This window comes from Schistocerca americana, chromosome 1 (assembly GCF_021461395.2).
Source record: "Schistocerca americana isolate TAMUIC-IGC-003095 chromosome 1, iqSchAmer2.1, whole genome shotgun sequence".
In the NCBI taxonomy this organism is placed as follows: Eukaryota; Metazoa; Arthropoda; class Insecta; order Orthoptera; family Acrididae; genus Schistocerca; species Schistocerca americana.
The window spans coordinates 1,114,369,052-1,114,384,788 of record NC_060119.1 but is presented as its reverse complement, the minus strand read 5'-3'; the positions used below and the strand labels follow the sequence as shown (position 1 = coordinate 1,114,384,788).

General features: G+C 43.9%; 1 protein-coding gene across 1 annotated transcript in view; it reads left to right on the top strand.

The window, feature by feature from the left end:
* Window positions 1-1,525: 1,525 nt before the first annotated feature.
* LOC124618709 (zinc finger SWIM domain-containing protein 8 homolog) overlaps window positions 1,526-15,737 on the top strand; it is a 521,177-nt gene continuing 506,965 nt past the window's right edge. The window contains exon 1 of the mRNA XM_047145371.1: window positions 1,526-1,983. Within this exon, the coding sequence (XP_047001327.1) occupies window positions 1,809-1,983 (175 nt within the window). The 5' untranslated portion in view covers window positions 1,526-1,808. The remainder of the gene's footprint in view (window positions 1,984-15,737) is intronic.

The window sequence follows — 15,737 nt, the reverse complement described above, 5'->3', positions numbered from 1 at the left end:
CAAAAAGAACCAGTTTTCCGGAACAACTGAATTTCAATAACGTGATGCATTAAGTACCATATCAGGTTTCACTTAGCCAGAAAACCAACGTGAAACATACTAAACTGAAGCTGTATATACACAAAATCTGGAACACTGAAATGGTTCAATTGTATATGTATTGCCCTTTTGATAGACACACCTGTGAAACACATATACGCTGTGCATTACTTTTCATACAACGCATCCAGGTACGCCTATTATTCTTTCGTTTTCAGTTTCTGGCTCAATAAACTCAATACTTACGATTAAAGTTGAATAACGTCGCTTTTAACAGGAGAAAAATTGACGTAGGTGACTAAGAAGGGTGCTCAGATTCATAGGCACATCATTGTAAAATTAGATTACCTATAGCTTGCCTTCTAAAGGTAATGCACAATACTAACATGACATACCGTGGTGTAGAATCAGTTTGGTAGGTCTTACATAACTATTGTCTATGACAATAGATGACTGGTAGACCACGTTTCTTCAAAGCACTATTATTAATATGATTAACAAAGATCTGAACCTACTGGTTTTTTAGATTCACGTAAAGTAATGCCTATTACAGCTTAATATGTCACGGAAAATTAGACAAAACCATTTAAACTTCAGGTGAAAATACATAAATAATTAAAAACTCAGAAAAAGGATACTTAAAGCGATTGGAACATGCTTTATTGCTGTTGCATTTATCTAAACATTTCACTGGATGTCTTAGCATCATTAAAGCACTTTCCAGTCTGATTAACTGCACCTAGGAAGGTTCTTTCGCGTGATATGTGATCGTGTTACTTGCCATAAAACAGATTATTACTATCCATTGTTATGCTTTCTCGGATGCTGACGTCCTCCTTAAGCAAACAGGATTACACAAGACAATATTTCGACAAGTTGTTATTTATTTTATATGTAAAAATGACAGGTACTGTGAAAGTATAGTATTTGAGAGGATTGTGGATTTAATTTGCTGTTCGTTTAGATACAGTAAAGAATACTATATAACACCACTTTCACTATGTTACAAAACACAAATATATACCATACAATCTTTGTACTATGATAGGAAATTATCTCTTAATAAATCATAGACAAATTTTTGGACAATGCTCATCGTATATTTCTCAATTATTCAATAATCTGCCTCCAAAGGAAAATGCTGGATTTAGTAAATTAATTTAAAATTTACATAGTCAAATAGCTGTTTACCTTGCCCCATATTTCGCTTAGACATACGAAATAAACGTAATCCGATGTTTAAAATTATAAAATTAATATTTTATTTTGGTGATACGTGCCAAGAAATATGATGTCCAAGAAAGAAAATTGTATTTCGTGTGTAGATTCTTAGCAATCAATGACGATGGCAGCAGAGCAGTGAATTCCGTCTGTAGATTCTAAACAATCAATGATGATGGCAGCAGAGTAGTGGGCGCCATATTTGTTGTTGTCGTCGGTGGGGGTAGGCCGAGCTAGTGCAGAAGTGCTGGGAAGGAGTGGTTGCGAGGGGAGCGTTGGTGAGGGTGGATTAGAGCGGTGTTGTGTGTAACTGGTGAAAGAACTTGCGTTAGTCGATTGCCGTGTGTGCTTTGTTGTGTTTTCAGTTTACGTCTTATCATTATAAGTAGAACATGAATTATCAGTGATCAGTTAAATCCAGCCCCGCGAGTGATTAGCTTACTGAGGAGTGGAGGTAGATGCCAGGTTTTGTATCTTTGTTGTGAAATAAACCAGCCACCAAGCTGGCTGGCAGTCCAGTTGTGTCGGGGGTCGATGACCCCCGTACGATGCTGGACTGGGAAGAGGGGGATAGATTTTCTTTCGAGGATTCTGATAGGTTCGAAGAGGATTCACTGTGCAGTTGGAGCAGTGAACCCGAATCTTTGTGCAACAATTGGAGAGGATGGAAGAGACCAACTTTAGGATCTGGCACTTTTGGATTGTTGAAGAGGACACCAGAAGGTAAGAAAAAAATACAATTGTTATTGCTGCAGATTTTTACATCCGTCTACATGTTGTAGGATTCCACGTAATTTATTGTTGTCTTGATCACGATGCAAGATAATGTGGAACTGCTTTACGCATTTCATGTTGAAAACTACTTCGTGATTAGTACGTAATATTACGCATCTGTAAAGGGGGTACTACGGCAGTAACCCGGGGAAAGTTGATAGTTTGGAGGTAAAATTTTTCTCTGTTCTGCTAATTAGTATATTTCATGATTGCTCAGGTGCCACATTGCTGATTGTGTAGTATTTGTATGAATTTCTGTAGGAGATTAGTCGTGTTCGTGTAAGATTTAGTAACACAATAAAATTTTCAGCGCAGTAATCTCGAAAGTAATATTTTGCCGTAAAGCGCTTTGTTTCTTGCAGGACCGACCTACAGTCAGGGCTCGAAGAATATTTAGATTTGCGTATTGACATCTCTTGAAGCAGGATTTTTATGTTGAATAAGTGAAGAGTTCGATCAAGTGGGATGAAAAACCTGTCCGCAACGGCAAACTCTTTACGTTGGTTTCCTTTGTTCTTGTGGGCCTCCATTACTGATGGCATAGACTGCGCTCGGAGCTAGCGTAAATAACAGGATATGGGGTCGTAAGAACTATAGAATGTTGTATGGAATTTCAGTAAGAATTTTAAATTCGTGAGAAAAGTAACTAGTAATGCGTTTAATTTGTATTGCTTTAATGAGATACATGGATATGTGATATGTGGATTTGTGGCCATGTAAAAAAGAAGTTTTTATTATTTGCATTTGAGGGGTTTGCATTAGTCCTCTCCACACAAGTTTGTTTGTTGAAGCTTTCTACTCTACTTAAATAAGAGACCGTGTTCTGGTACACAATGCGACGAAATTTGAAGTAATTTGGTTTGTTTTGTGTTAACGAACCTAACACACAGTACTGGTTTTTGTAGCTGAGTATGAGGGATTTTGCAGAGAACATAGGTAGCCGATACTATGCGTCTTCAAGCAGAAAATATTGAGGCAATAGCTAACACAGCGATACTTTTATGTATGTCCACACAATTGACGTGACTGAAGATAGCATCATAGAAACTGCCAGATCCAATATTTACGTTAAAAGTTGCACACTCGTGAGCCTCAATATTACTACTCTCTTGTTGCTTTGTAACGTTTAACCCAAACAAAGGAAAATGATACTCTGTATCACTTACAGCAATAAAAACAAAAGTACGTGGAATCGCGTGTTAGCATCAGTACGATGTGAATAAAAGTAGACCCATCCAAACAATCATGAAGATGTCCGAAGTTGAAAGTATTTACCAATCGAATGCTTTGCATGCTCAGAGTATCGGTACCTACAGAATTTTGTCCTGAAGGTATGATGGAAAATGTGTTATGATCAGACTACTTCGTTTTTGAATCGGTAGAAGCACTTAAGACCAATGCTTGTCGTATGTTGAGAGAGATAACGTAATTGCCTATCGCGTAAGTTGTGGCCGTAAGATCTTACCAGTAAACGTTACTGATAAATGTCGATAACGAGCCCCCTTCGGTACGAGATGGTGTCGGACATGGGCATGGCAATGATTTGGTCCGGGGCGAAGTTGCGGCTGGGGTTCGACGTCAGCTGTGCAGTCGCTGGCAGCTCCAGGATGCGCACAGACGAGCAGAACAGGTGTCTTGCAGAGCGACGGCCGGCTGCTGACCGCCAAGGCCGGCGGTATAACGGCGGACACTGCCCGCGGCGTGCACCGCCACATTCGTCAAACATAAGCGGACTCTTGCCCAACTGCGGTGCATCGGGACGTCTCCTATTTATAGCCCTTGAATTTTACAGGAAACAAAAGAATGCATTGCGACCGTGCGAGTAGCATAACGGGAATGCAATGTTTTCCTTTGAGATGTGTACCAAGTTGTCTCCAAACGTTCTGCGATTTTGTGGTCAGCGTTAATTCAATAGTACGGAGTGAAAGCTGATGTACGCCATCCAGTATATCATGTAGCTATTTAATAACAATGCTTTGTCAGTGACCCGTTAGTGTTGAGTGGACTGCCTCAGGACTACTGTAATCTACAACAATATAATAAAAGTGGGATCGTGGACACACCACTTTTTTCCATGAGTAGTTTATATACTGTATACGTAATTATGTCTCAAAATATTTTTCGCACACTCGCCCCCTTATCAGAGACAGGTTTTCTGAATTTACCTTGCAGTTTTAGTGTATGTAACGAAAAGTTCGGTAAATGTGGCGTGGTCGTAGTTATGATGCTACGCTCTAGATCAGTTACCATAACCCGTATTTCCTATTCACCTTCGTTGGCTTCGCCATATCACAACCAAATTATCACCTTCCAACCTAACCTGGACTACATTACATATCAGTCTGTTGTCGCAGCCTAGATTTCACATTGTATCCCAACAATTTTATGGGTGTTATAACAACATAAAGTCCAATGCCACTGTTGTTGCAAAGGCTGTTGCACCGAGTTCAGAGTCAGGAAGTCACTGTACCCTCACTACACAAGAATGCATCCACAGAGTATAATGCAAGCTCAATAGTTGTTTTAAGCTGTTCTACCGGTAGAGGACGAATACGTTCCAATAGTGCACTAAACATTTTCACAGCCACCATTGGGCAGTTTGGCCAGTTGATAACTTAGCCTGCTTAGATTGACCTTATACAGGCTGCTGAGAAGGTGAATTTGATTTCTCTTGCTGTATGCCTTAGCTTTCAGCATGACATAAATGTAGCAACTGAACACACATTGGCTGTAAACGGCCACAACTCCTGATTCAGCAAAGATGGCTTTACAGTAGGCCATTTTTAGCGGGAATTGATGATGATGCTTTCTTCTGTAGTAACAGCACATTTCTGATGTTGCTGTCAGATGAGACATAGTGGGCTGTTGGTAGGTACTATTCTGCACTGTTTTTTAGTTTCCACAGAAAGTAGACCTGTAAAGGCTTGACGAACATTGCTATAGTGCGCTCTCACCATGTTAATTTACTGTCAGTGGAAAATCTCAGAAGTTCATTTGCGACGTTGCTCAGTACTAATGTGTCACCGAGGCCACATGTGTTCTGTGTTTTTATTTGTTGTGGTCTTGAGTACGGAAACTGGCTTGATTCAGCTCTCCATGCTCTATCTTGTAGTAAAGCCATTGTTTCCCACTAAAATTTTTATCCACAACAATGCCCGCATTAGCAAATTGGCATTTTCTTGGTGCCTCAGGATGTGTCTTACCAACAGATCTCTACTTTTAGTCAAGTTGTGTCGTAAAGTTCTTTTCTTCCCAATTGGAATTAGTACCTCATTATTTATCCGACCTACCCGTCTAATTGTCAGCCTTCTCCTGTACCACCAAATTTCAAATCTCTTTGTCAGAACGGTTGATCGTCCACGTTTGATATCAGTTTATTTATTTCAGACAAATACACCCAGAAAATACTTCCTAACACTTATACTTATATTTGATAATTTTCTCTTTTCCAGGCACTGTTTCTTCGGATAAAAGTCTGCTAAAGTTCTAGGCTTTCTGTCTGCGTTAGTAAGAAAGTAGTGTGTGGAAGCTGATACACTTGACGACATGATTGTATTACAATCTGTCTGCGTTAGTAAGAAAGTAGTGTGTGGAAGCTGATACACTTGACGACATGATTGTATTACATAATACGTCAAGGATTGCATGTTAACGCAACACTGCATCGAAGATCTGTTGTATTAATTTTCTCAAAGACGGGTATTGAGTTACTCAAAAACGGGTGGAGGCAAGATACCGCTGGATGCGATACGTCTGATCGTTTTTCGGACAATGCAACTATTTCTGCGATCACAAAATACAGTTTACTGTGGGATTCGGACACGTTCAGTATTTTCCACATACACAAATTTTAGAAGAAAGTGTTGGTGAGTTTACTAAACTCCTTGAACTAGGTGAAGAGAGAAACCTGGAGCTTTGTTACTGAACTGAGCTTGCGCGAGACACGGTGACGATCGAAAGGCAGTGAGTAAAATCTTTCTCGATTTCGTGATGACTGTCTCCTTCGAGCGAGACAGAGAAAATGTTTCAGGTTTTCTTGATAAATATCTATTTCTTGTGTGTGCAGTAATGTCACTGAAACACATTACAAAGTGGCTGGAATTAAGGCAAGTCTGGTAGCTTAGTCTACATGCAATTATGGCAGTAATCGAAAATCAGCAGTTAGTCACAATACACAGCTAGCGAAGGAAGAGGATGCCAATGCATGCAAAGGAACGTCTTGCCAAAATACCCTACATGCTTTCCAGCCGACAATCACATACTTCTGTTTTTCAGTTCTAAGCGCCGAACTGACGCGAAAGTAAGAGAAGGAAGCACGAGGCTAATCAAGAGCTCAATGTTTAGATTCGTAGGACCGTATTTGTTATGAAACAAATCGTCGACAAAATACCCTTGTCTGCTGACACGTTCTACTTTTTAATTTCAAATTGAAAAGATAGGGTTCTGTTAACCAGATGACAAATTATTTTCATGCGTTGCTCCAGGCTAGTTTTGTCCATTCTACTTGTATGTATCATTGCTATACAGGGTGAAAACTGTTCAAAGCGACAAACTATGGCAAGTTGCATGGGACACCTAAAGAAATATTCTTGTCTGATGTCATAATTTTCGTTGAGCATTATGTTAACCGATAGGGAGTGTATTCAGTCTTCGGTTGTAAGAGATGTGTGATAAAAGTAATGAGACTGACAACGCTGCGAGCTATCTGGCAACGCTGTTTCGTTGTGGGAAGACCTCGATGTTCATCCCTTGCAGATGCGAATTTCAAAACCGCACAGACTCCACCTGACTGTTGAGAGAGCCATGGCTGGTGTGTGTGTGTGTGTGTGTGTGTGTGTGTGTGTGTGTTTTACAAATACGGAACAGCGAAATTTAGAGCAACGCGTTGTCCTCAAGTGTTGCGTTAAACCGCGAGTTTGGTCTTTCACAAGTTGATAGAGGCTTATGGGGAACATTCCTTGTCATGATCATGCAAGTTTGTGCCGACACCTCACAACTGAGTAGAAAGGCAGTTGAAGAAACGCGTAGCATTTGACGATGCCATTATGGTACCAGCGTATTAGGACTTGTATAAAACAGATGTGAAGATGGCCATTATAAACCTAAACCGATATCCTGATAAAAAATTTGTGCGCATAGACGTGAACTGAAGGAAATTTGTTCTATATTTGCGTCACTGTTCGATTCGCGACCGTGTCGCATGTTGTGAAACGTGTGTGTTGATCTTCAGTGGTCTGCCAAGAACCATGAATGGTTCAGTCCCCCGATACTGAAATATGTTCTAAAATGACGTCATTTTGGGACTTGAACATTCAAAAGAATGTGACCTAATTTGTTAAAGGCCCTACCACTCGAAGCCTTTCAGCGCCGGTACAAAAACTGGGAACATCGACTGCGCCAATGTATAGCTGCCGAAGGGAACTGCTTTCTATTGGGCAATATTGTTGTTTGAAAAATAATAATAATTATGTTGTTGAGGATGATGATAGCTTTGGTAGATTAAAAAATCGGTCTCATTACTTTTCTCCCACACCTCGTAATGACTTCTTTGTTGTTGTAACGGTCCTGTTGCACTGGCAGAGGGCTTATTTCATTGTTCACTTATAGTAGCTGTTCCACATTCACATTTATTTGTGCGTCTTGGCCTACCACGTGGCATGTTTACTAATGGTGCGATACACCTGGAGTGAGTAAACTGGTGTGGTTGGTGATTACTACATAGCGATGCTGTCTTCATCCACAATTCATCTATTTGGAGTGAGTTTAATCTCGCCACACACACACACACACACACACACACACGGGAGGACTCGAAGGGGAGGGGCTTGCAATCCGTGACATGGCGCTTCAAACAGTTCTCGGAATTTTTACAATGTTTCTACTTCGTGTTTTACCCTTCTTAGGCGGTATTTTAGACCACAAAAATCCATTCTTACCCTTGATTGTGTTTGCTGATGATACCACCTCCTCCTCATCACACCATCTTCTGACGTCGTAGTATCAGACTCACAACTATGTTCAGATTGTATTTCCAAATTATCTTCCTCGCTTGAAAATAAGTCACTTTCACTGCAATCGTCGTCTTTCTCCAAAACACTTCTCACAAAGTCCTCAAACCCTCGATCATTCAAATTTACAGACGCCATGCTCGAAAAGCTTATGAAATCTAGCACATATATTTCACCTACGAAAATGGTAACAAGGGGTGACCTATAACCCCAAGAACTATTCGATCTCAAGTAGCAACTGAACGCAACTTACCAGCAGCACGACAGACCAGTGACTCATTTATACAACAATGACGAAAGAATACACAAGCGTGCCAGAAAAAATACCATTGTTGCCAACTAAAATACATGTAAATGTGTGACTAGGGCCTCCCGTCTGGTAGACATGTCGCCGAGTGCAAGTCCTTCGATTTGACGCCACTTTGGCGACTTGCCGCGTCGATGGGGATGAACTGATGATGATTTATGGGAAAAAACAATCTCCGGGGTGACGCACCACACCTGTTACCATCGGAGGGTTAAAACTGCTTCGTTCCATTCATGATAAGCTGTTTCATAGAACTAGTGGACAGTATGGTCTTAATATGACGCAGACGGTAAGTGCTGGACTACCAACACAAAAGTCTTGATTCGGTTAAAACTCTTCCTATCACATACCTCTGGCGGTGATTTGTTAATGTCGAAAATGCCTAGTTGCACCGCGATTTGGTGTGCATGTTGAACTGTAGATCCCATCCGATGTAACTGCTTGCCAGATCTAGGGTCAGAGGAAGGTGAGTGTACGACCTCTAATAAGATCGTGCCCAGTAAGGCACTGTGGTGGTTAAAAAAACATTCTATTCGAGTCTAGTGTTACATAATACAGGGTGGTCCATTGACAGTGACCGGGCCAAATATCTCACGAAATAAGCATCATCGAAAAAACTACAAAGAATTAAACTCGCGTAGCGTGAAAGGGGAACGCAGATGGCGCTATGGTTGGCCCGCTAGATGGCGCTGCCATAGATCAAACGGATATCAACTCTGTTTTTGTAAATAGGAACCCCCATTTTTTTATTATATATTCATGTAGTACGTAAAGAAATATGTTTTAGTTGGACCACTTTTTCGCTTTGTTATAGATGGCGCTGTAATAGTCACAAACGTACAAGTACTTGGTATCACGTAATATTCCCCCAGTTCGGACGGTATTTGCTTCGTGATACATTACCCGTGTTAAATGGACCGTTTACCAATTGCGGAAAAGGTCGATATCGTGTTGATGTATTGGATCAAAATGCCCTACGAGCGTGTGCTATGTATGCTGCTCGATATCCTGGACGACGTCATCCAAGTGTCCGGACGTTATTTAAGGAAACAGGAAGCGTTCAGCCACATGTGAAACGTCAACCACAACCTGCAACAAATGATGATGTCCAAGTAGGTGTTTTTGCTGTTGTTGCGGGTAATCGGTGTTGAGAATGCTACATCAACATCGATTGCTCCCGTACGATATTTCTATGCACCAGGAATTGCATGGCGACGACTTCGAACGTCGTGTACAATTCTGCCACTGGACACGAGAGAAATTACGGGACGACGACAGATTTTTTGCACGCGTTCTGTTTAGCGACGAAGCGTCACTCTCCAACATCGGTAACGTAAACCGGCATAATATGCACTATTGGGTAACGTAAAATCCACTATGGCTGCGACAAGTGGAACATCAGCGACCTTGGCGGGCTAATGTATGGTGCGGCACTATGGGAGGAAGGATAATTGGCCCCCATTTTATCGATGGCAATCTAAATGGTGCAATGCATGCTGATTTCCTACGTAATGTCCTACCGATGTTACTACAAGATGTTTCATTGCATGACAGAATGGCCATGTACTTCCAACATGATGGATGTCCGGCACATAGCTCGCGTGCTGTTGAAGCAGTGTTGAATAGCATATTTCACGACAGGTGGATTGGTCGTCGAAGCACCTCACCATACCATGGCCCGCACGTTCACCGGATCTGACGTCCCCGGATTTCTTTCTGTGGGGAAAGTTGAAGGACATTTGCTATCGCGATCCACCGACAACGCCCGACAACATGCGCCAGCGCATTGTCAATGCATGTGCGAACATTACGGAAGGCGATCTACTCGCTGTTCAGAGGAATGTTGTTACACGTATTGCCAAATGCATTGAGGTTGACGGACATCATTTTGAGCATTTATTGCATTAATGTGGTATTTACAGGTAATCACGCTGTAACAGCATGCGTTCTCAGAAATGATAAATTCACAAAGGTATATGTATCACATTGGAACAACCGAAATAAAATGTTCAAACGTACCTACGTTCTGTATTTTAATTTAAAAAACCTACCTGTTACCAACTGTTCGTCTAAAATTGTGAGCCATATGTTTGTGACCATTACAGCGCCATCTATCACAAAGCGAAAAAAGTGGTCCAACTAAAACATTCATATTTCTTTACGTACTACACGAATATGTAATTAAAAATGAGTGTCTATTTAAAAAAGAAAAACGCAGTTGATATCCGTTTGACCTATGGCAGCGCCATCTAGCGGGCCACCCATAGCGCCATCTGGTTTCCGCCTTCAAGCTAGACAAGTTTCGTTCTTTGTAGTTTTTTCGTTTGACGCTTATGTCGGGAGATATTTGGCCCGGTCACGATCAATGGACCACCCTGTAGATAAGGCGCCTATACTTACCATATACACTTACGCGCACGACTCTCGTACTTCGCGAAGGAAATGTGCCTGCGAGCACAAAAGATATGGAAAGCTTTCCCAACAAGGCGGCTGAATATCACCTCCGGGGCCTCCCAGCAATTTATGCGATGCGATTTTACTTCGTAGAAGCTATTTTAAATCTTCATCAGCTGTTATTCGTGTATGATAAAAATGGTTCAAATGGGTCTGAGCACTATGGGAGTTGACATCTGAGGTCTTAAGTCCCCTAGACTTAGAACTACTTAAAACTAACCAACCTAAGGACATCACACACATCTAGGAGGCAGGATTCGAACCTGCGACCGTAGCAGCAGCGCGGTTCCGGACTGGAGCGCCTAAAACCGCTCGGCCACAACGGCCGGCCTTGTATGATATTTCGAGGTAGAAATTGCATATTGAAGAAAGCATGTAATTAATAAAATTATGATTGGGTGAAAGAAAAATTAATCGAAATTGTCCTACTTAGGCGATATTTCGATACCATTTTTCCATGCACAAATATCACGAGTTACAATACACAAAAGATACACTCCTGCAAATGGAAAAAAGAACACATTGACACCGGTGTGTCAGACCCACCATACTTGCTCCGGACACTGCGAGAGGGCTGTACAAGCAATGATCACACGCACGGCACAGCGGACACACCAGGAACCGAGGTGTTGGCCGTCGAATGGCGCTAGCTGCGCAGCATTTGTGCACCGCCGCCGTCAGTGTCAGCCAGTTTGCCGTGGCATACGGAGCTCCATCGCAGTCTTTAACACTGGTAACATGCCGCGACAGTGTGGACGTGAACCGTATGTGCAGTTGACGGACTTTGAGCGAGGGCGTATAGTGGGCATGCGGGAGGCCGGGTGGACGTACCGCCGAATTGCTCAACACGTGGGGCGTGAGGTCTCCACAGTACATCGATGTTGTCGCCAGTGGTCGGCGGAAGGTGCACGTGCCCGTCGACCTGGGACCGGACCGCAGCGACGCACGGATGCACGCCAAGACCGTAGGATCCTACGCAGTGCCGTAGGGGACCGCACCGCCACTTCCCAGCAAATTAGGGACACTGTTGCTCCTGGGGTATCGGCGAGGACCATTCGCAACCGTCTCCATGAAGCTGGGCTACGGTCCCGCACACCGTTAGGGCGTCTTCCGCTCACGCCCCAACATCGTACAGCCCGCCTCCAGTGGTGTCGCGACAGGCGTGAATGGAGGGACGAATGGAGACGTGTCGTCTTCAGCGATGAGAGTCGCTTCTGCCTTGGTGCCAATGATGGTCGTATGCGTGTTTGGTGCCGTGCAGGTGAGCGCCACAATCAGGACTGCATACGACAGAGGCACACAGGGCCAACACCCGGCATCATGGTGTGGGGAGCGATCTCCTACACTGGCCGTACACCACTGGTGATCGCCGAGGGGACACTGAATAGTGCACGGTACATCCAAACCGTCATCGAACCCATCGTTCTACCATTCCTAGACCGGCAAGGGAACTTGCTGTTCCAACAGGACAATGCACGTCCGCATGTATCCCGTGCCACCCAACGTGCTCTAGAAGGTGTAAGTCAACTACCCTGGCCAGCAAGATCTCCGGATCTGTCCCCCATTGAGCATGTTTGCGACTGGATGAAGCGTCGTCTCACGCGGTCTGCACGTCCAGCACGAACGCTGGTCCAACTGAGGCGCCAGGTGGAAATGGCATGGCAAGCCGTTCCACAGGACTACATCCAGCATCTCTACGATCGTCTCCATAGGAGAATAGCAGCCTGCATTGCTGCGAAAGGTGGATATACACTGTACTAGTGCCGACATTGTGCATGCTCTGTTGCCTGTGGTTCTGTCAGTGTGATCATGTGATGTATCTGACCCCAGGAATGTGTCAATAAAGTTTCCGCTTCCTGGGACAATGAATTCACGGTGTTCTTATTTCAGTTTCCAGGAGTGTATTTAAAAGTTAACTACGCCATTTGTGGCAATGGAGGTTCAAACATCAAGTTTGACAGTACCGAGACTTCGGTTGCTGTTGGGATCTGTTGCAGGTGTGATATTCCACATACAGTTTACTATCGTACGAGAACGGCGCTTGAATCCACCATCCCGTAGTTCTTTCAGGACGTTGCCCCCACGAAATTGAGACATTTGATCTGGTTAAAGTCGCTCGGGGACTTGCCGCCCAGAGCCATGAGTAAGCGAAATTGAGTTCTCAGTGACCTCATTTGAACATTAATAAAACGGCTTCGTTCCATTCGTGATCAGCTGTTTCATAGAACTCGTGGACAGTATGGGCTTGATGACTCACAGGGTAAGTGCTGGACTACCAGCACAAAGGTCTTTGATTGGGTTAAAACTGTTCCTATCGCATACCTCTGGCGGTGTTTCGTTAATGTCGAAAATGCCAAGTTGCACCGCGGTTCGGTGTCCGCGTTGAACTGTAGAACCCATCCGATGTAACTGCTTGTCAGATTTAGGGTCGGAGGAAGGTCAGTGTACGACTTCTAATAAGATCGTGTCCAGTAAGGTACTGTGGTGGTTAAATAAATATTCTATTCGAGGGCAGTGTTACATAAAATATACAGCTCAGTCGCATTAATCTGCCCTCCGCCTATGGTCGACGTCAACAACTCCCAGACGGCAGGTGACAGCACTGGCAGTGGATGTCATGTAAAGCATGTCTGGGGACGCAGAAAACAGCACAGTTGTTGTCGTAATGTGGTAACTGGGCGATTTATCTGACGTCCAAATGGGCACGATCGTTGGGTTTCGGGCCAGGTTGGAAGCATTTCTGAAACGCGTAAGTTGTAAATTGTTCGCGTGCCGCCATGATTAAAGTATTCCGTGTATGGTAAAATGGCGCTATTCAAAGACCGACCCCGAGGCAACTGTGGTGCACCATGGGCCATGGATGACAGGGATGGAAAACGGCTGCCGAGAAGTGGGTGAGCGAATAGACGACCGTTCAGCGAACGCTGCTGCTTATGGGCCTCTGCAGCAGGCGCCTGGCTTATGAACCCATGCTGATTGCTGTTCGTAGGCGAGGAAGACTGCAGTTTGCACGTCACTGGCGCGCTTTAAGCTCCATCGCACTGAAAGCAAATACGCAGCAGCAATCGTCGGAACGGTCCAAGCCGGGGAGGGAGCATTACGGTCGCGGCATTCCCTGGTTGATCTCTATATTGTAGAAAGCGCAGTGGATCCACACAGGTGTGCAACTATCCTTGGTTATCGTGTCCACCCCTGTATGAGTTTTATTTTCCTCGACACGATGCTATCTATCAGCAGTACAATGCAACATGGCACACAGCTCGAAGCGTATGTGCGTGGTTCGAAGAGCATCAGGGTGATTTTACGGTATCCTCCTGGGCACCAAATTCGCTGGATTTAAAAGCAATCGAAAATCTGTGGGACCACCTCGATCGGATTGATTGCGCCACGAATCCTCAGCGGAGAAACCCAGTCAGTACAGCTGGACATGGCACTGGAATCGGCATAGCTCCACATCCTTGCCCAATACCTTCCAGAACCTCATTGACTCTCCTTCGGCACGTCTCGCAGGGGTCCACGCTGCAAAAGGTTTTTGACAGATGATCACGGTAATGTGACGGGACAGTGTATAAATTCAGGACCACTGCACCAATTTTTACACTTTACTCAGGCAAGGCACGATTTGACTGTGCCTTCAAATTAAGCGCGTAGAATGCGTTAAATTTAAAGTCGTAACTGTAATCTGATCTAAATTATTTGGCACCTGGTGTTTTTAGCTCTGAAGTTGCGACGTTGTAGCGACAGGTATTGTTTGCATGCAGCCGCCACAGGTCTTACCACCGAAGGAAACTGCCTAGAAGCCTCTGTCCTACAAAACCATGCATTTTTTAAAACTTCACTGTATAGATCTCTATTGTGCCTCCAAGAGTGTCAAGAAAGTCCGTTCTGAAATTTAGTGTGAGCCAGAGTTCAGATTTTTTTTTAAAACAGGTGAAGTTTTGCGCTCTAAACCACTAACTGACAAATGCCAACTAATTTAAAGTAGACTAAAGAAAGTTGAAGTACACGACAGATAATTAACAAATTCATCCCCCCCCCCCCCCCCCCCCCCCCTCCATCTCTCGAGGTACTCAATAAGTAAGGAATGCAGCACTTTTTTTTATGTAAGATTTGTTATGGGACATCGCGGAATATTCCTTCTTCATCACATATAGTTTCATAAACATCAGATAAGTGGCGGCGCAATGCGTAGTCTTCAAAATGGCTATGTACAGGAGGGGCATGCGATGAGGGAGCTGTCATCGAGCTTCCTTTGGCGGAAAACCATAGCACCATACGTATTCAAAGGCTCTTGCAGAATGTCTACGGAGACATAGCAGTGAACAAAAGTACGGTGAGTTGTCGGGCGAGGCGTCTGTCATCATCGCAACAAGGTTCCGCAGAGCTGTCCGACCTCCGGCACGGCGACTCCTGCAATGTTGGAACGTGCGGACACTCTCATCCGAGACGATCGATGGATCACACAAACACCTCGCTGCACAGTCGGACGTCCCTGGTAGTGCTGACACACTCGTCCAATAATTGGAATACTCAAAGGTGAGTGCGGCCTATCAGAAGTTCACAAAGAGCAGAGGAGGTCCATCCGTGTGAAATTACTTGGACGTTACGAGGCTGGTCGTGACAGTTTTTTTGTCGAATATGCGATGAAACAGGTTCATCACTTCGAACCGGAAACAATACTGCAATCCATCCATGAAGTGGCGCCTCCCAACATCTCCTTCGATGAAAAAAATTGGAGGCCCAACTTCAGCCGGTAAAGTCACGATGACGGTCTTCTAGGACTCTGAAGGGGTTATTGTGTTGGAAGTTACCCCTCGTGGTGCAACCATCAACTCTGAAGTGTATTGTGCTACCTTTAGAAAATTGAAGAAACTATTTTAGCGTGTTCGATGCCACGAAAATGCAAACGAAGTTCTTCTCCATGACAACGCAAG